Genomic DNA, 20,645 nt, shown 5'->3' with positions numbered 1-20,645 from the left:
GCCAACTCTCCACCTATCAGGGGAATGAGAGGTTGGGCCACGGCCGGCCATTGCCGCTCGAAAGCGCTGGAGACGCTGTAGTACACATGCCAGGCCTGCAAGAGGCGCTGTAGTCTGCCACAAAAGCAGCGAAGACAGACTTCCTGCGCATGGTTGCCATGGTTGCCCTTCTGTTTATTCTCCGCTGTGGCTCTTTTTTCTCCCTCCCCGTCGAGGCAAGCGCTGTAATTCTCTGCGGTTAGTCCACCAGCAGATGACAAACACCCACCTCTCCCCCTCTTCCAAGGGACGAGGGGACCGTGCAGCAGAGTTTCAGTTAGATTTTCTTTCGCCGGTCAACATGTCCGTTTAAAGTTTAAATCTTCCGGACAAAATTAGAAAAGTGCCGGTCAAAGTTCTTCTTTGTTATTTATTGAGCTTTAAAACAAATGAATAACGACTCTATATAATCATATAAGAATAAAACATGGAGGACGGAGATCTATTTTTCTCCCCCTCTTCTGACTCGATCAGAGCACGCTCCCCTCTCCTGCAGGGGGGGCGTGGTCAGCTACAGGGGGCGTGGTCAGCTGCAGGGGGCGTGGTCAGCTACAGGGGGGGCGTGGTCAGCTGCCAGCTCACAGAATCAGCCCCCTGCAAAAACATGGCTGGAGAGAGCAAATAGAGCGAAATGAGGCATGGCTAAAATGCAGGATCTGTATAAATATACTTTATATAGGTATGGCCCTACAATATATTGTTCAAATATAGCATGATATGTCCACTTTAAGATGGAAACATTTAAGGTGAACTTCGACCTCCGGGGGTGGTCTTACTATGGAGGAGTGGAATTGAGCAGTGCCTATCTCCAGAAAGCACCTAAACTACGACATGCAGAGCTACGTGAAGAGCAGGTAGACCAACTGGAAAAGTAACACCATTCAAAAGCTTTTTGATGCGGGTCTTGAAACAAGCAGAGAAATGATAACCGTTAGTGGCCACAGGTGCGAAAGCTCTCTCCAGAGCTACTGGAAGCCCAATCTCGGGGAACCGGAGAAAGTGGAGCAATATTCTCGCCACGCCAAGCAACAGCCTCGAACAACCTCAACCTATACAAGTGACCACGTAAGCCATGCTACTGATGCTGGACAGTTTTTCAGTGGATGCACAATAAACAGCAACATACACATTAATGTAAATAAACAACCAAATAATGGATCAACGCTCTCTGTCTAATATGTTCGCTTGCTGTTAGTGTTGTTGCATAGCAACCACCTTGCACTATGTTTTGTGCAGAAGGCAACGGAGGGACTATTTTATTTTGAACATCATTATTTACAAATAAAAACTATTTAAATTAGAGTGTGTATTTTTCTTTCATATTGCCACACTTGGTAACCGTTTTATAAGCAGTAGCTCACTTCAGGCCGTGATATATGCTCATTATATCACAGCTAAGGGGCGTGGTTCGGCCCGACGGGAAGCGGAGCGTCGAACATGAGAACCACGTCATGAGCTATTGCTTAAATATAGTTTAGGTAAATATCAAAAAGGTAAAACAAGAAATAATGAAAAATAAAATGATTATTATCATTTAATTTAATAAAAAAGTAGAGTCCAGGTTGAACAATAAAATGTCCCCTTTCTAATAAACATGGAAAAACGAAATCATTGAAATGTCGTTGTGTTCCAGGTGAAGAACCGAACAAAGAGGCGCTGCAGGACGTTGAGGATGAAGCTCAGTGAGACGACCAACCGACAGCCAACAACTCAGACCCTCCCTCATCTTCCTCCAGACCCTCAATCCTCCTCCTCTTCCTCACCTCCAACCACTCAGACCCTCCCTCACACTCTCTAGACCCTCCATATTCCTCCTCCATCTAGACCCTCAACCCTCCTCCTCTCCATCCTCCCCCCCCCTCCTCCTCCCCCTCCCCTCCTCCCCCCCCCCCTCCCCTCTGCAGCTCCTCGACCCAGCAGGGCCACAGAGTTAACAACTTTATTTTTCTCTTTATTTTTTATTTTTATATTAGTCCTTACTTCATTAAACGAGTAAAATAGCATTTGAGACAGGAAGTTCGCCGTTAGAGAGGAGACTGAAGAGAGTCCCTGTTGTTGTTGTTGTTGTTGTTGTTGTTGTTGTTGTTGTTTTTCTGTCCTGGTACAAGCGGTTCTGAAATATTCATTATGGTATGTTGTTGTTTTTTTGCTTTATCCTCAATATTTTTATCAGTTTGCTGGATGTATTGAGATTTATGTAATTACAGAAATTAACTTTTATTACTGATAATGTTGACTATTAGTTATGGGAGGTGTTTTATCTGTTTTTAGTGTCATGCGAATCATTTGACGGGCGATTTGGTAACGTGCCCTTTTGTTTGGGGGGGGCGGGGGGTAGGGGGGTTATCCACATGGGGCAAAGGCGTGCAACCTTTTACACCATCGTGATTCTGTCGTCATGTTTTTGTCCTTGGACTGTACTTATGTGCTGAAATACTGTAACTGGATCTCTGCAGCTAGCTGGTGGTTTTTAATTTAAAAGAGAAATGGGAGATTCCACACTCGATTCGTCCATCGCTTCTCGAACCGAGAGCCCTAAAATAATCAAAAGAAGATTGTCAGTGCTTGCATGAGTTAACACTTTCTGTTCTTCACTAAAAAAGCGCCTCTGGTTTCGGAGGTTTTTCTTTCTTTGTTTCCTTCTCGTTTTGCTTCATTGTGTGTAAACTTGGAGCTGATTTGTACTACTGGAGATCTGACTGGAGCCGCAGACAGGGAATCTGTACGTTCTGACTGAAACACAGCATGGAATTAACATTAAACGATCTAAATTAAACATTACTCACGACTCCTACATTATTTAACGTTCACTCTTCTTTGAGGTGCTCTGGGGTTTTCCTTTCTTTCTACTTCTGCTGCTCTACGTCTCAGAAAGAAATGTTTTCACTCAACTGAATGTCTATTATGTTCTGCTTTGTTCAATCAACAGAGTTTGACTATGAGTAACTCTATAGAGAGGCGAAGTCCCGCCCATCTACTTCTGACCCATGGGACATGATATTTGAAAAATTATGTATTGAAGTCAATGGGAAGATTATCTTTTGATCCCGTTTGAATTGTGCAACGAATTACACATATGATGTTTGTCAATCTTAAAAAATGTTTAAAAAAAAAGTCACAGTTTGTCATAAAACTAGAAAGACTACAAATCCCAGATTCCCGGTCCCGCATGCTGGCTCTTAGGAACCGACTAACTCCCCTTGTGTGTATGTACAGCTCTCAACATGCCCAGACTTGGAGTGATTTTCACCTCTTTTAATATTTTCCGCCTCACTCTGAAAGAAAGAAGTGAAATGTGCCAACGTGACGGCCGTCTTGGTGTGTGGTGCGAGACGGGAGATGTAGTTCATTGAGCTGTTTCACACAAAAAAAGTGTTACGACACGTTTTTATTTTTTGACTTGTAAAATTATCTTTTAAATGGACAAACATCATATGTGTAATTCGTGGCACAATTCAAACAGGATCGAAAGATAATCTTTCTCTCTCCATTGACTTCAATACATAATTTTTCCGAGATAAGGTCCCATGGAGTTCCCCCGGAAAGGGAGAGACTTCGCCTCTCTATATAATAAAAAAATAAATTTTATTTGTGGTTTAAAAATCTCAAATGTAAGGGTTTGGTGATATTGTAATAATTGTATAATTTATTTTTGTGACAGCACTCCTGATTTAGATAAATCCATAATTAAAAGAATCATTAACGGTACGTCCACACGGCAGCGTCGCGTTGAAGCTTGCCGGTGGGCGTGTCTGGCTCGCGACCAACAACCAATCACATTAATCTCCCGCCCCGGACACACAAGCACACCGTTTGATTGGCTAGCGCTGGAACTGGCATAGGATTTGATTGGCTGGCGCTTCCGTCAACGCTTAAAAAGTTGAGCTTTCGAAGCAAGCAACGGAGGCGACACGACGGAACCAAAATGCAGTTCCGCAAAGCGTGACGTCACCCCATTCAAAGTGAATGGGAAGCGTCTCCGTTGAAGCATGCGACGCTGCCGTGTGGATGTACCGTAACTTTATTGTGAAATGATTTCAACTGTAATGTAAAGTTATTTATTATAGTTTTGTGACTATTAACTTTGAAAATGTGGTGTTTGTCTTTTAAATGATTTCAAATGTATTTATTTTTAAAAGAATAATAATAACAATAGATTTTACAAAGCAAAACAATTATCAATAAATGTCAAGAATGATCAGCAGAACAACCCGTACATTAATATGAATCCATGTGAAGTTTATTTATATTGCACATTTGAAACAGCTCTGGAGTCAGACTGTGAGCTCATCATAAATTTATATCTTCTATTTATAGAGTTTTAGAGTTTGAACGCAATGTTAATGCTGACGAGAGACAGAAGTCTGGAGCCAGAGGGATTTCCTTAGAGTACTGAGTCATCACTTTAAATACATGTTTTACCTTTTGGTGCCATTTTATATTTTACTTTCACAGACATTCAAGAGAATCTAAGCCTGTGGTGGATTTTAAATGTGTACTTTCTTTAGAAAACATTTCTTGATGACTAAAAAAAAATAGAAAATGTGTTTTAGTTTTCCACAAACCCCCATCTTTGAGTTATTTACGTCTATTATAATTATAATTATTGATATTCGGTTTAACAAATGGGGCGAAGCCTGCGAGCTAGTTCAGGCAGTCAACTCGAGCACCAATCATACATTAACACGTGACGCACCTCGTCCCTCTAACAACCAACCAAACACATTAGCCTAAACATGCCGCACTATTTAAGCTGCCAGGTCTTCCTGCCTCTGCCTCGCTATGCTGCCACTGCTGTGTTCACTTCCTATTGCTGCGATCATGTTCCTGCTGCTGCTCGTCTGCACCCTGCGAACCCCCTGCGTTTACACTACTGATACCACTGACGTCCACACCTCATGCTTTACTCGCTTTGCACTTCATTAATTTGGTTAATTTGAATTGCTTGCTTAGATAAACATCTTTGATTAACCGTTGATGGTGTGTCTCCTCTTTGTTGTGGCCTCTTGAGCCAGGTCATAACAATAATGAATGAATACAGTAGTGTGTAAATATCAATCAACCCATGTGACGTGTAGCTCTTTCTCTCTGCTGCACATCATTAATAAGTGCAGTTTTCTCAGCCTCTTGTTGAACTCCGCTTGCTTTAATGGATCTTTCTAAATACTTCTCCATGAACCTGCCCTCCTGGTTTCAGCTGAGCAGATGCAACGTGTGCTGATCTTACATCAGCCTCACCCTGACGGACTAAAATTAGAAAACTGAAACAGGATCCGGCTCGCAGAGAAGCCACTTCCTCTCTGCAGAGACGCTGACCTCTGACCTTTAGTAAGACAAGATAAGAAGTACTTTATTGATCCCAATTTGGGAAATGTTTGCGTTGCAGCAGCATAAAAAGACATGGCATTGTACATAAGATAAATTAAAAGACTAGAAATAAACAATCCAAAATGTAAACGTCTCAAATAGAAATAAAATAGCATTAAAAAAGTATCAAATATACATGTGGAAATACAAATTTACAGTAACAAAATGTAAGCAGGATATTATGTGTGCAAGGAATGGATTATTAAATGTTAGATTGAATCTGGTGACACCTTCAGGTTAGACTTGAACATTGCACGATGAGGAAATACCGAAAAGGAACTTCGCTAGCGAGAGTTTCACAAAGTAATGGATTGGATCGGATGTTATATTGAGAATATTTCTACTACTTTAACTTGCTGTCGGACAAACCAAAGCCACCAGACTGACTGAAAAGAACTGTAGATTTGTACAGTACAGAGGTGGGAAAATAACTCAGGTATTGTACTTGAATAAAAGTAGAAGTACTCAGATCTTGTTCTTGAATAAAAGTAGAAGTACTCAGACCTTGTACTTGAGTAAAAGTAGAAGTACTCAGATCTTGTTCTTGAGTAAAAATAGAAGTACTCAGATCTTGTACTTGAGTAAAAGTAGAAGTACTCAGATCTTGTACTTGAGTAAAAGTAGAAGTACTCAGATATTGTACTTGAGGACAAGTAGAAGTACTCAGATGTTGTACTTGAGTAAAAGTAGAAGTACTCAGATCTTGTTCTTGAGTAAAGGTAGAAGTACTCAGACCTTGTACTTGAGTAAAAGTAGAAGTACTCAGATCTTGTACTTGAGTAAAAGTAGAAGTACTCAGATCTTGTACTTGAGTAAAAGTAGAAGTACTCAGATATTGTACTTGAGGACAAGTAGAAGCACTCAGATCTTGTACTTGAGTAAAAGTAGAAGTACTCAGATGTTGTACTTGAGTAAAAGTAGAAGTACTCAGATCTTGTTCTTGAGTAAAGGTAGAAGTACTCAGACCTTGTACTTGAGTAAAAGTAGAAGTACTCAGATCTTGTACTTGAGTAAAAGTAGAAGTACTCAGATCTTGTTCTTGAGTAAAAGTAGAAGTACTCAGATCTTGTTCTTGAGTAAAGGTAGAAGTACTCAGACCTTGTACTTGAGTAAAAGTAGAAGTACTCAGATCTTGTACTTGAATAAAAGTAGAAGTACTCAGATCTTGTACTTGAGTAAAAATAGAAGTACTCAGATCTTGTACTTGAGTAAAAGTAGAAGTACTCAGATCTTGTACTTGAGTAAAAGTAGAAGTACTCAGATCTTGATCTTGAGTAAAAGTAGAAGTACTCAGATCTTGATCTTGAGTAAAAGTAGAAGTACTCAGACCTTGTACTTGAGTAAAAGTAGAAGTACTCAGATCTTGTACTTGAGTAAAAGTAGAAGTACTCAGATCTTGTACTTGAGTAAAAGTAGAAGTACTCAGATCTTGTACTTGAGTAAAAGTAGAAGTACTCAGATCTTGTTCTTGAGTAAAAGTAGAAGTACTCAGACCTTGTACTTGAGTAAAAGTAGAAGTACTCAGACCTTGTACTTGAGTAAAAGTAGAAGTACTCAGATATTGTACTTGAGTAAAAGTAGAAGTACCAGAGTGTAGGAATACTCTGTTACAGTAAAAGTCCTGCATTCAAAATGTTCTTCAAGTAAAAGTAGAAAAGTATTCTCATCAAAATATAGTGAAAGTAGAAACAGTAAAAGTAGTCGTTGTGCAGATTGGTCCATTTCAGAATAATAGATATGATATGTTTTATAATGATTGATCATCAAAGTGTTCTAAAAAGAGAATTGTAGTGGAGTAGAGGTAAAGAGTAGCATACAAAGTAAATACTCAAGTAAAGTACAAGTATTTCAAAATTCTACTCAAGTACAGTACTTGCATACATTTACTTAGCTACTTCCCACCTCTGATTATTAGACTTTTCATGCAAGGGATGCAGCTCAAGATGCTATAAATGTGAATGAAAAATGCATCATATTTAAAAACAGACAATAAGAAGACACTAGATTATAAATGAAGATGTAAACATTTCAAAAATACTAAAAACACTAATAATGGGACATAAAATATTTGGAGTTTCTTTTGAAGATATTTTTGTAGCAGTTCCTGTGGCGCCCTCTGCAGCTCACATCTGACACACACACACACACACACACACACACACACACACACACACACACACACACACACACACACACACACACACACACACACACACACACACACACACACACACACACACACACACACACACACACACACACACACACACACACACACACACACACACACACACACACACACACTTCTATGCAGCAGATGTAATGTGAAACCTCAAGAGGGCAGCATTGGCAGATAATCTGAAATAATAGAGTGCATATTTCCACAGTAGAAGGTGTGGCGTCCTCTCCTTCCTGTGGAAACTAGAAACTGCCTCCGTGTTCTGCTTCTGGAACAAACATCAATGAAATATCATGAAGTTCCTGCTCTCTGCAGAGACAGCAGTTATTAATAACCACAGTTATTTTCAGGCAGCACATGTGAAGTTTACTCAGCCTCCTCATGTGGCATCTGGTTGCAGCGCCTATAAAACTGTACTTAAATAGAGTAGAGCTATCAGAACCTGAAGGTAGCATCCACCTGGTCCCCTTCACAACAAATCTATGGAATTTTGAATTGGATTTTGGATTAATGCAGAAAATAAACTCTCAAATAAACATTTATGATTCTTGTACAATTTGTTCAGCAGTACCCATTCTCCACATATTAACACCTCTTTATGATTTTGGAAGAAAAAAGCTAATGTTGGGCTATAAAGGAACTACAGCACGGTCACATGACTTCACTTCACCACCGCTAAGCTAAAGGAGGCTAATGTTGGGCTATAAAGGAACTACAGCACGGTCACATGACTTCACGTCACCACCGCTAAGCTAAAGGTGGCTAATGTTGGGCTATAAAGGAACTACAGCACGGTCACATGACTTCACGTCACCACCGTTAAGCTAAAGGTGGCTAATGTCGGGCTATAAAGGAACTACAGCACGGTCACATGACTTCACGTCACCACCGCTAAGCTAAAGGTGGCTAATGTTGGGCTATAAAGGAACTACAGCACGGTCACATGACTTCACGTCACCACCGTTAAGCTAAAGGTGGCTAATGTTGGGCTACAAAGGAACTACAGCACGGTCACATGACTTCACGTCACCACCGCTAAGCTAAAGGTGGCTAATGTTGGGCTATAAAGGAACTACAGCATGGTCACATGACTTCACGTCACCACCGTTAAGCTAAAGGAGGCTAATGTTGGGCTATAAAGGAGCTACAGCACGGTCACATGACTTCACTTCACCAACGCTAAGCTAAAGGTGGCTAATGTTGGGCTATAAAGGAACTACAGCACGGTCACATGACTTCACGTCACCAACGCTCATGGACGCGGGAAGGGGGGGTGCTGAGGGGGCTGTAGCACCCCCATCTGCGAGGCTCCACTTGCACCTGCACCCCCAAACGCGGCGCACCTACAGTGTCGCGCCACAGTTTCCCCTAGCACCCCCACACCCCCAACTCTGACTGACTTCCCGCGTCCCTGCCACCGCTAAGCTAAAGGTGGCTAATGTTGGGCTATAAAGGAACTAGAGCACGGTCACATGACTTCAAGTCACCACCGCTAAGCTAAGGGTGGGTAATGTTGGCCGTGATGGCATTTAGTCGTCTCATTTAGACACTTGTTGGCAACCCCCGTTTTTAAATCCACGAGTGGGAAATGTACGGACACCACACCCTCTTCAGAAGACTACATTTACTGCTTTTAATTTTACACTTTTCAGACCTTAATGTAAACTAGAAAGTTCAATGATGTTGCACGATAATGTAGAAAGTAAATAAGCAAGTACACAACATAAATACAAACATGAAAGCAGGGAATATCACACATGTAAAGAACAAATAAAAACACATCACTAAAATTCAGATTATTATGGAATAAAACGTTGTGAGCTTCCTGTTGTGTGTGTGTGAGTTTGTTGAATTGAAGGAAACACTCAAAGTGAATCGAGCACTGTCAGCCCTCTGATATTCCTCACAGGAAAATGAAAGGAGAGGAAGTGTAATCTTCTCAATCTGAGGATAATAACAGATGACCTGGGCAGAACAAATAATAAACTATGATGTAGAAAGCTGAAGCCGCCATCATTCAAACTGAGAATCACTAAGGTGGGAGACACTGTAGTTTGCATAGGCTATTCCTAGATTTTAGATATTGAACGAGATAGAAGGATGCTTGTTTCAAATTTGTTTTCTTTCCGCATAAAAATATATCAGACACATATTATTTTAAATTTGTACGTCTCAACAGAGGGCATCTTTAATAGGATTCAGAACATAGCTATGATTGAGGGATTGCCTCCATGCAGCTCTCATCAAAGCTGAGTCTGAGGCTAGCAGCTAACAGTGGAACAGCTAATGTTTTTACAGCTAACAATGCTAATGTTCTAATGTTTATACAGTCTATGGTTCTAACAGCTAAATGTGCTAATTGCTAAAGCTCTAACAGCTAATAGTGCTAAAAGCTAACAGCTCTAACAGCTAACTGTGCTAACAGTTCTAACAGCTAACAGTGCTAATTGCTAACAGTGCTAACAGCTAACAGTGCTAACAGCTAACAATTCTAATAGTTAACTGTTCTAAGAGCTAACGGTGCTAATGGCTAACAGTGCTAACACAGGCGGTTTTCTTACACTGATTGTAGCTTTAAAAAGTAGTAGTGCATTGTATGGTACATTTTACAAAACCATTTTTTATGTAATTCTTTCTTTGTGAACTATAAAGTATAAAAAGCGTTAAGGAATAGATTTATTTGTCCTAACTTCTCCACTTCAATTGTTACTTTAACCGAAACGTCCATCTTTCCTGAAATAATCTAAATAGTTTCCTGTGAACACGGATACATTTATTATAACACACAGGTATAAGGACACCTGTTGCTGGACATTTGTAGACATGTGTTTGTTGTTTGCTGCTATAATTATTCTCAAAATGCCGTAAATAGAAGATTTAAGAGGGCACCAGGTTCATGTTCCATGCTGTAATTTCACTTTCATTTTGCGTGAAACAAGAATAATGGGTTTTCCTGGGAAGTCCAAAGCTATTTGTTGTTATTTAAGAAAACAACTGGCCACGTCTCTGTGTGTGTGTGTGTGTGTTTGTCAAGGCCACAGCTTTCCTGTTGATGCCAGATTGTCAGGATTGACTAAGGTGGCGCGGTCAAAGGTCAAAGGATGTGTGTCACTGTCACCAGCCCCCATCACCAAACACACACACACACACACACACACACACACACACACACACACACACACACACACACACACACACACACACACACACACACACACACACACACACACACACACACACACACACACACACACACACACACACACACACACACCCTTATCCAATGTTCACAATGTCTGATTCAATTTTGAACCCTATACACCTGTAGGAGGAATGCAGGGAGGAGCCGGGTCAGGAAGGTCATCATAAAGATGTGTGTTTTCACCAGAGTGAAGCCCCTGTCCATCAATATGATCTGTGTGTGTGTGTGTGTGTGTGTGTGTGTGTGTGTGTGTGTGTGTGTGTGTGTGTGTGTGTTTGTTTGTTTGTTATGGACAGGACGTGCACTGCGTTGACAGCTCAAGTCTCTTTCTGTTTCTAGAGAGTGTGTGCATACGCGTGTCTCTTGTTTATCGTTAGGGAAGCACAAGTGGGGTCATGCTGACACACACACACACACACACACACACACACACACACACACACACACACACACACACACACACACACACACACACACACACACACACACACACACACACACACACACACACACACACACAATCTACCGGGACGGTACTGGGAACATCTGAGGCAGGAAGCAAGGAAAAGGAAACCCTGTGTGTGTGTGTGTGTGTGTGTGTGTGTGTGTGTGTGTGTGTGTGTGTATGTGTGTGTGTGTGTGTGTGTGTGTGTGTGTGTGTGTTGCCCTCATTTGTCAACTTCAAAGTAGTTTGGTTTGCTGTTGCAGTCTTTTTAGTTGTGATGGTTTCTATTTGCAGCAGTTTCTTTTAAATCAAAACGTAACAACATCATTTGTAGATAATTCCAATCTTTAATTTCTTTTTGTGTTCATTTCGTGTCTCACTGTAATCCTTTTGTGGTTATTTCCCTGTGTTTTCCTAGTTGTACGTGTCTTTTTTCCCTGAGGAAGGCTCTGACACTTTGGGCCTCTAACCTGCAGACCCCGTCACTAATCCATCTCTGCCTAAAATGCACACACACATTTTTTATCTTTCCATGCACACACTCTCTCTCTCACACACACACACACACACACACACACACACACACACACACACACACACACACACACACACACACACACACACACACACACACACACACACACACACACACACACACACACACACACACACACACACACACACACACACACACACACACACACACACACACACACACAGCAGTATGAGACAAAAGACACATATCCTCTGCATGTGACATCCATCTCGCGGCTCCACATCCTCCCTGAACTGGAGAGGAAGCTTCCTGTGCTTCAGCCTCACTGCCTCCAGGCTCCACAGCAGGTAACACCCGACTGCAAAGCTTAAAATCTGCCACCATAACACACCTCTGATTCAAAAACCTGCAAGAACAACAAGCCCCTGAGCATTCACATCTGCAATCACGGCTTTTTGCTTTTTTAAATCTGCGTATCAGGAGGAAACATTTGCCTTTAAGGTAAGAGCTAACACTTGAACAATGTCTTATTTATTCTTCTTATACATGTAGGAGAGAGATTTAAGATACTGTGCAAAGATACAAACATATTTATAATTTAATTTAACTATAACTTCTTTACTACTTAATACTGTAACAACACTGTTTTAAAGGAACATTTGAGTATACTTGTACTTTGATATTACTGGCTGTTACTTCACTTCTCTAAAATGTTGACTTACTTTTAAAAAGCTTATTTATTTCATTAAGATGTGCCTACCTCTTTATTTAATATGTTTTTCATTTAATTTAAAGTGTTTTGATCTGCTTTGTCCCTTTCAGGCGTTTCTCAGGACAGTCTTCTTCTCCAAACGTAAGGATTTTGCAGCCGAGGGGGAAAGGTGTGATATATATTTTTGATGTGAAAGACACTTCGGATTTCACTTTTTTTGAAGAATAAGGAGAAACGGGAACGATGATGGAGTTGAGGATCATGCTGATCCCTACGGGGGAAATCATCCTTTCTCCGGGGAAGAACGGAGATAACTACTGCCACGGCTGCAAGGTCAGACACACTCAGGACACACACTTTAATCACCTTTGTTTTAAGGGGTTTCATGCAGCGTGTTAAGGGAAACGAGTGCTGACACAGCTTTTGTTATTGTGGGAATCTCTCTGATGAGGGTTAGAGACATTCAGATAATCAGAAGCACGAAACTGTTACGCCCAGGTCTAGGGGACCCTAGGCGCAGCACAAAATGACACTCTTCACTCTTCCCACTGCAAGAAATGGACAATGAGACAGAAAACTGCCTTTGGTTATTTTAATTACCTGTTTGTTTTAAAGGAGGTGGATACAACCCACATAAACAAATAACCCTGGGCATACATACATCTTGCCTAACACGAATAAGTTAAATGAAATACAGGCTTCTACCTAACCTAACGAAAGAAAAGGGCTTCGCACTCCTGGGCAAGCAAAGCGTGTCTTTCAAGACAGGTTGAATTAGCTTATCTTTACAAAGATACCAAAAGGTACAGAAGGACCGGTAATCTTTAGATTTGACCACACAGAACAATAGATCAGGTTTTCCACCACAGACACGGAGTTGGGAGGAGGAGAGGTCGATGAGAGAGAGGGCCGACGCTGCAGCTTAAATGCTCCTGTCTCTTCAGGTGGACCAATCAGCTAACGGGCACCACCTGCTCACACACACACACACACACACACACACACACACACACACACACACACACACACACACACACACACACACACACACACACACACACACACACACACACACACACACACACACACACACACACACACACACACACGCACGCACACACACACACACACACACACACACACACACACACACACACACACACACACACACACACACACACACACACACACACACACACACACACACACACAGTTCTGACAGTTGTTATATTTTTGAATGACTTAAATTAAATTATATAATTGTATATATTAAAAGTAACTAGAATACAATATTTATTTAAAAAAAGTAATGTGCAATGAAAAGATACAATTAATTGAATAGGGTACAAATATTTATTTAAACACAATATATTTAAATAAAAGGTCAAAAAAGATAAATAAAACAATAAGAAATGTAATTAAAATGTCACTTCAAAAAATAGAATACAAATATTTATATAAATGTATCTTAAAGCAAAATGATTAAATAAAATCACATAAAAAATATATATTTCTAAAAACAAAGAAATTAAACTAAAATGTCCAATAAAAGATAACATTTAAAAATGTAAATGTTTATATTAACATGACATGTTAAAGCAAAATGTCAGCAAAGAGATTAAATAAAAACAACACGGAAATATTAAATAAATATAAGAAATTAAAGTAAAGTGTCACAAGAAAAATGTGGAGTAAAAAATAAAATAAAGATAATTATACGAACACATGAAGTTCTAGTAAAATGTTTTTTAAAATGCAAGAATTTTGAATAAAACGGTTTATATAAACATTATAAGTTATTATTAGATATCAATAAAGATGAATATAAGTCTACATGTTCAACTTGACTCTGAGAAGCATACACAATACACAAGTAGAGACACTACACACTGATATACACCTGAACATCAGCAGGAGAGGACTCTTTAAAGTAGAGACACTACATACTGATATACACCTGAACATCAGCAGGAGAGGACTCTTTAAAGTAGAGTCACTACATACTGATATACACCTGAACATCAGCAGGAGAGGACTCTTTAAAGTAGAGACACTACATACTGATATACACCTGAACATCAGCAGGAGAGGACTCTTTAAAGTAGAGACAATACATACTGATATACACCTGAACATCAGCAGGAGAGGACTCTTTAAAGTAGAGACACTACATACTGATATACACCTGAACATCAGCAGGAGAGGACTCTTTAAAGTAGAGACACTACATACTGATATACACCTGAACATCAGCAGGAGAGGACTCTTTAAAGTAGAGACACTACATACTGATATACACCTGAACATCAGCAGGAGAGGACTCTTTAAAGTAGAGACACTACATACTGATATACACCTGAACATCAGCAGGAGAGGACTCTTTAAAGTAGAGACACTACATACTGATATACACCTGAACATCAGCAGGAGAGGACTCTTTAGAGTAGAGACACTACATACTGATATACACCTGAACATCAGCAGGAGAGGACTCTTTAAAGTAGAGACACTACATACTGATATACACCTGAACATCAGCAGGAGAGGACTCTTTAAAGTAGAGACACTACATACTGATATACACCTGAACATCAGCAGGAGAGGACTCTTTAAAGTAGAGACACTACATACTGATATACACCTGAACATCAGCAGGAGAGGACTCTTTAAAGTGACACTACATACTGATATACACCTGAACATCAGCAGGAGAGGACTCTTTAGAGTAGAGACACTACATACTGATATACACCTGGACATCAGCAGGAGAGGACTCTTTAAAGTAGAGACACTACATACTGATATACACCTGAACATCAGCAGGAGAGGACTCTTTAAAGTAGAGACACTACATACTGATATACACCTGAACATCAGCAGGAGAGGACTCTTTAGAGTAGAGACACTACATACTGATATACACCTGACCATCAGCAGGAGAGGACTCTTTAAAGTAGAGACACTACATACTGATATACGCCTGAACATCAGCAGGAGAGGACTCTTTAGAGTAGAGACACTACATACTGATATACACCTGAACATCAGCAGGAGAGGACTCTTTAAAGTAGAGACACTACATACTGATATACGCCTGAACATCAGCAGGAGAGGACTCTTTAAAGTAGAGACACTACATACTGATATACACCTGAACATCAGCAGGAGAGGACTCTTTAAAGTAGAGACACTACATACTGATATACACCTGAACATCAGCAGGAGAGGACTCTTTAAAGTAGAGACACTACAAACTGACATACACCTGAACATCAGCAGGAGAGGACTCTTTAAAGTAGAGACACTACATACTGATATACACCTGAACATCAGCAGGAGAGGACTCTTTAAAGTAGAGACACTACATACTGATATACACCTGAACATCAGCAGGAGAGAACTCTTTAAAGTAGAGACATTACATACTGATATACACCTGAACATCAGCAGGAGAGGACTCTTTAAAGTAGAGACACTACATACTGATATACACCTGAACATCAGCAGGAGAGGACTCTTTAAAGTAGAGACACTACATACTGATATACACCTGAACATCAGCAGGAGAGGACTCTTTAGAGTAGAGACACTACATACTGATATACACCTGAACATCAGCAGGAGAGGACTCTTTAGAGTAGAGACACTACATACTGATATACACCTGAACATCAGCAGGAGAGGACTCTTTAAAGTAGAGACACTACATACTGATATACGCCTGAACATCAGCAGGAGAGGACTCTTTAAAGTAGAGACACTACATACTGATATACACCTGAACATCAGCAGGAGAGGACTCTTTAAAGTAGAGACACTACATACTGATATACACCTGAACATCAGCAGGAGAGGACTCTTTAAAGTAGAGACACTACAAACTGACATACACCTGAACATCAGCAGGAGAGGACTCTTTAAAGTAGAGACACTACATACTGATATACACCTGAACATCAGCAGGAGAGGACTCTTTAAAGTAGAGACACTACATACTGATATACACCTGAACATCAGCAGGAGAGAACTCTTTAAAGTAGAGACATTACATACTGATATACACCTGAACATCAGCAGGAGAGGACTCTTTAAAGTAGAGACACTACATACTGATATACACCTGAACATCAGCAGGAGAGGACTCTTTAAAGTAGAGACACTACATACTGATATACACCTGAACATCAGCAGGAGAGGACTCTTTAAAGTAGAGACACTACAAACTGATATACACCTGAACATCAGCAGGAGAGGACTCTTTAAAGTAGAGACACTACATACTGATATACACCTGAACATCAGCAGGAGAGGACTCTTTAAAGTAGAGACACTACATACTGATATACACCTGAACATCAGCAGGAGAGAACTCTTTAAAGTAGAGACATTACATACTGATATACACCTGAACATCAGCAGGAGAGGACTCTTTAAAGCAGAGACACTACATACTGATATACACCTGAACATCAGCAGGAGAGGACTCTTTAAAGTAGAGACACTACATACTGATATACACCTGAACATCAGCAGGAGAGGACTCTTTAAAGTAGAGACACTACATACTGATATACACCTGAACATCAGCAGGAGAGAACTCTTTAAAGTAGAGACATTACATACTGATATACACCTGAACATCAGCAGGAGAGGACTCTTTAAAGTAGAGACACTACATACTGATATACACCTGAACATCAGCAGGAGAGGACTCTTTAAAGTAGAGACACTACATACTGATATACACCTGAACATCAGCAAGAGAGGACTCTTTAAAGTAGAGACACTACATACTGATATACACCTGAACATCAGCAGGAGAGGACTCTTTAAAGTAGAGACACTACATACTGATATACACCTGAACATCAGCAGGAGAGGACTCTTTAAAGTAGAGACATGACATACTGATATACACCTGAACATCAGCAGGAGAGGACTCTTTAAAGTAGAGACACTACATACTGATATACCTGAACATCAGCAGGAGAGGACTCTTTAAAGTAGAGACACTACATACTGATATACCTGAACATCAGCAGGAGAGGACTCTTTAAAGTAGAGACACTACATACTGATATACATCTGAACATCAGCACGAGAGGACTCTTTAAAGTAGAGACACTACATACTGATATACACCTGAACATCAGCAGGAGAGGACTCTTTAAAGTAGAGACACTACATACTGATATACCTGAACATCAGCAGGAGAGGACTCTTTAAAGTAGAGACACTACATACTGATATACCTGAACATCAGCAGGAGAGGACTCTTTAAAGTAGAGACACTACATACTGATATACACCTGAACATCAGCACGAGAGGACTCTTTAAAGTAGAGACACTACATACTGATATACACCTGAACATCAGCAGGAGAGGACTCTTTAAAGTAGAGACAATACATACTGATATACACCTGAACATCAGCAGGAGAGGACTCTTTAAAGTAGAGACACTACATAATGATATACACCTGAACATCTGCAGGAGAGGACTCTTTAAAGTAGAGACACTACATACTGATATACACCTGAACATCAGCAGGAGAGGACTCTTTAAAGTAGAGACACTACATACTGATATACACCTGAACATCAGCAGGAGAGGACTCTTTAAAGTAGAGACACTACATACTGATATACACCTGAACATCAGCAGGAGAGGACTCTTTAAAGTAGAGACACTACAAACTGACATACACCTGAACATCAGCAGGAGAGGACTCTTTAAAGTAGAGACACTACATACTGATATACACCTGAACATCAGCAGGAGAGGACTCTTTAAAGTAGAGACACTACATACTGATATACACCTGAACATCAGCAGGAGAGAACTCTTTAAAGTAGAGACATTACATACTGATATACACCTGAACATCAGCAGGAGAGGACTCTTTAAAGTAGAGACACTACATACTGATATACACCTGAACATCAGCAGGAGAGGACTCTTTAAAGTAGAGACACTACATACTGATATACACCTGAACATCAGCAGGAGAGGACTCTTTAAAGTAGAGACACTACAAACTGATATACACCTGAACATCAGCAGGAGAGGACTCTTTAAAGTAGAGACACTACATACTGATATACACCTGAACATCAGCAGGAGAGGACTCTTTAAAGTAGAGACACTACATACTGATATACACCTAAACATCAGCAGGAGAGAACTCTTTAAAGTAGAGACATTACATACTGATATACACCTGAACATCAGCAGGAGAGGACTCTTTAAAGCAGAGACACTACATACTGATATACACCTGAACATCAGCAGGAGAGGACTCTTTAAAGTAGAGACACTACATACTGATATACACCTGAACATCAGCAGGAGAGGACTCTTTAAAGTAGAGACACTACATACTGATATACACCTGAACATCAGCAGGAGAGAACTCTTTAAAGTAGAGACATTACATACTGATATACACCTGAACATCAGCAGGAGAGGACTCTTTAAAGTAGAGACACTACATACTGATATACACCTGAACATCAGCAGGAGAGGACTCTTTAAAGTAGAGACACTACATACTGATATACACCTGAACATCAGCAAGAGAGGACTCTTTAAAGTAGAGACACTACATACTGATATACACCTGAACATCAGCAGGAGAGGACTCTTTAAAGTAGAGACACTACATACTGATATACACCTGAACATCAGCAGGAGAGGACTCTTTAAAGTAGAGACACTACATACTGATATACACCTGAACATCAGCAGGAGAGGACTCTTTAGAGTAGAGACACTACATACTGATATACACCTGAACATCAGCAGGAGAGGACTCTTTAGAGTAGAGACACTACATACTGATATACACCTGAACATCAGCAGGAGAGGACTCTTTAAAGTAGAGACACTACATACTGATATACGCCTGAACATCAGCAGGAGAGGACTCTTTAAAGTAGAGACACTACATACTGATATACACCTGAACATCAGCAGGAGAGGACTCTTTAAAGTAGAGACACTACATACTGATATACACCTGAACATCAGCAGGAGAGGACTCTTTAAAGTAGAGACACTACAAACTGACATACACCTGAACATCAGCAGGAGAGGACTCTTTAAAGTAGAGACACTACATACTGATATACACCTGAACATCAGCAGGAGAGGACTCTTTAAAGTAGAGACACTACATACTGATATACACCTGAACATCAGCAGGAGAGAACTCTTTAAAGTAGAGACATTACATACTGATATACACCTGAACATCAGCAGGAGAGGACTCTTTAAAGTAGAGACACTACATACTGATATACACCTGAACATCAGCAGGAGAGGACTCTTTAAAGTAGAGACACTACATACTGATATACACCTGAACATCAGCAGGAGAGGACTCTTTAAAGTAGAGACACTACATACTGATATACCTGAACATCAGCAGGAGAGGACTCTTTAAAGTAGAGACACTACATACTGATATACACCTGAACATCAGCACGAGAGGACTCTTTAAAGTAGAGACACTACATACTGATATACACCTGAACATCAGCAGGAGAGGACTCTTTAAAGTAGAGACACTACATACTGATATACCTGAACATCAGCAGGAGAGGACTCTTTAAAGTAGAGACACTACATACTGATATACCTGAACATCAGCAGGAGAGGACTCTTTAAAGTAGAGACACTACATACTGATATACACCTGAACATCAGCACGAGAGGACTCTTTAAAGTAGAGACACTACATACTGATATACACACCTGAACATCAGCAGGAGAGGACTCTTTAAAGTAGAGACAATACATACTGATATACACCTGAACATCAGCAGGAGAGGACTCTTTAAAGTAGAGACACTACATAATGATATACACCTGAACATCTGCAGGAGAGGACTCTTTAAAGTAGAGACACTACATACTGATATACACCTGAACATCAACAGGAGAGGACTCTTTAAAGTAGAGACACTACATACTGATATACACCTGAACATCAGCAGGAGAGGACTCTTTAAAGTAGAGACACTACATACTGATATACACCTGAACATCAGCAGGAGAGGACTCTTTAAAGTAGAGACACTACATACTGATATACACCTGAACATCAGCAGGAGAGGACTCTTTAAAGTAGAGACATGACATACTGATATACACCTGAACATCAGCAGGAGAGGACTCTTTAAAGTAGAGACACTACATACTGA

General features: G+C 40.3%; 2 protein-coding genes across 2 annotated transcripts in view; both read left to right on the top strand.

Moving 5' to 3' along the window:
- The window catches only part of LOC307034983 (uncharacterized protein), a gene marked incomplete at its 3' end in the record, with an annotated part of 10,903 nt that extends 9,066 nt beyond the window's left edge, over positions 1 to 1,837 (top strand). The window contains exon 3 of the mRNA XM_079673907.1: positions 1,673 to 1,837. Within this exon, the coding sequence (XP_079530033.1) occupies positions 1,673 to 1,837 (165 nt within the window). The remainder of the gene's footprint in view (positions 1 to 1,672) is intronic.
- Positions 1,838 to 12,050: 10,213 nt separating this feature from the next.
- Positions 12,051 to 20,645, top strand: part of LOC307034982 (unconventional myosin-Ic-like) — a gene marked incomplete at its 3' end in the record, with an annotated part of 70,438 nt that continues 61,843 nt past the window's right edge. The window contains exons 1-2 of the mRNA XM_079673906.1: positions 12,051 to 12,229; positions 12,551 to 12,773. Of these exons, the coding sequence (XP_079530032.1) occupies positions 12,684 to 12,773 (90 nt within the window). The 5' untranslated portion in view covers positions 12,051 to 12,229; positions 12,551 to 12,683. The remainder of the gene's footprint in view (positions 12,230 to 12,550; positions 12,774 to 20,645) is intronic.

This window comes from Notothenia rossii (assembly GCF_949606895.1).
Source record: "Notothenia rossii genome assembly, chromosome: 4".
Taxonomy (NCBI): Eukaryota; Metazoa; Chordata; class Actinopteri; order Perciformes; family Nototheniidae; genus Notothenia; species Notothenia rossii.
The sequence above is the reverse complement of the archived record's forward strand: the minus strand, read 5'-3'. Positions and strand labels throughout refer to the sequence as shown.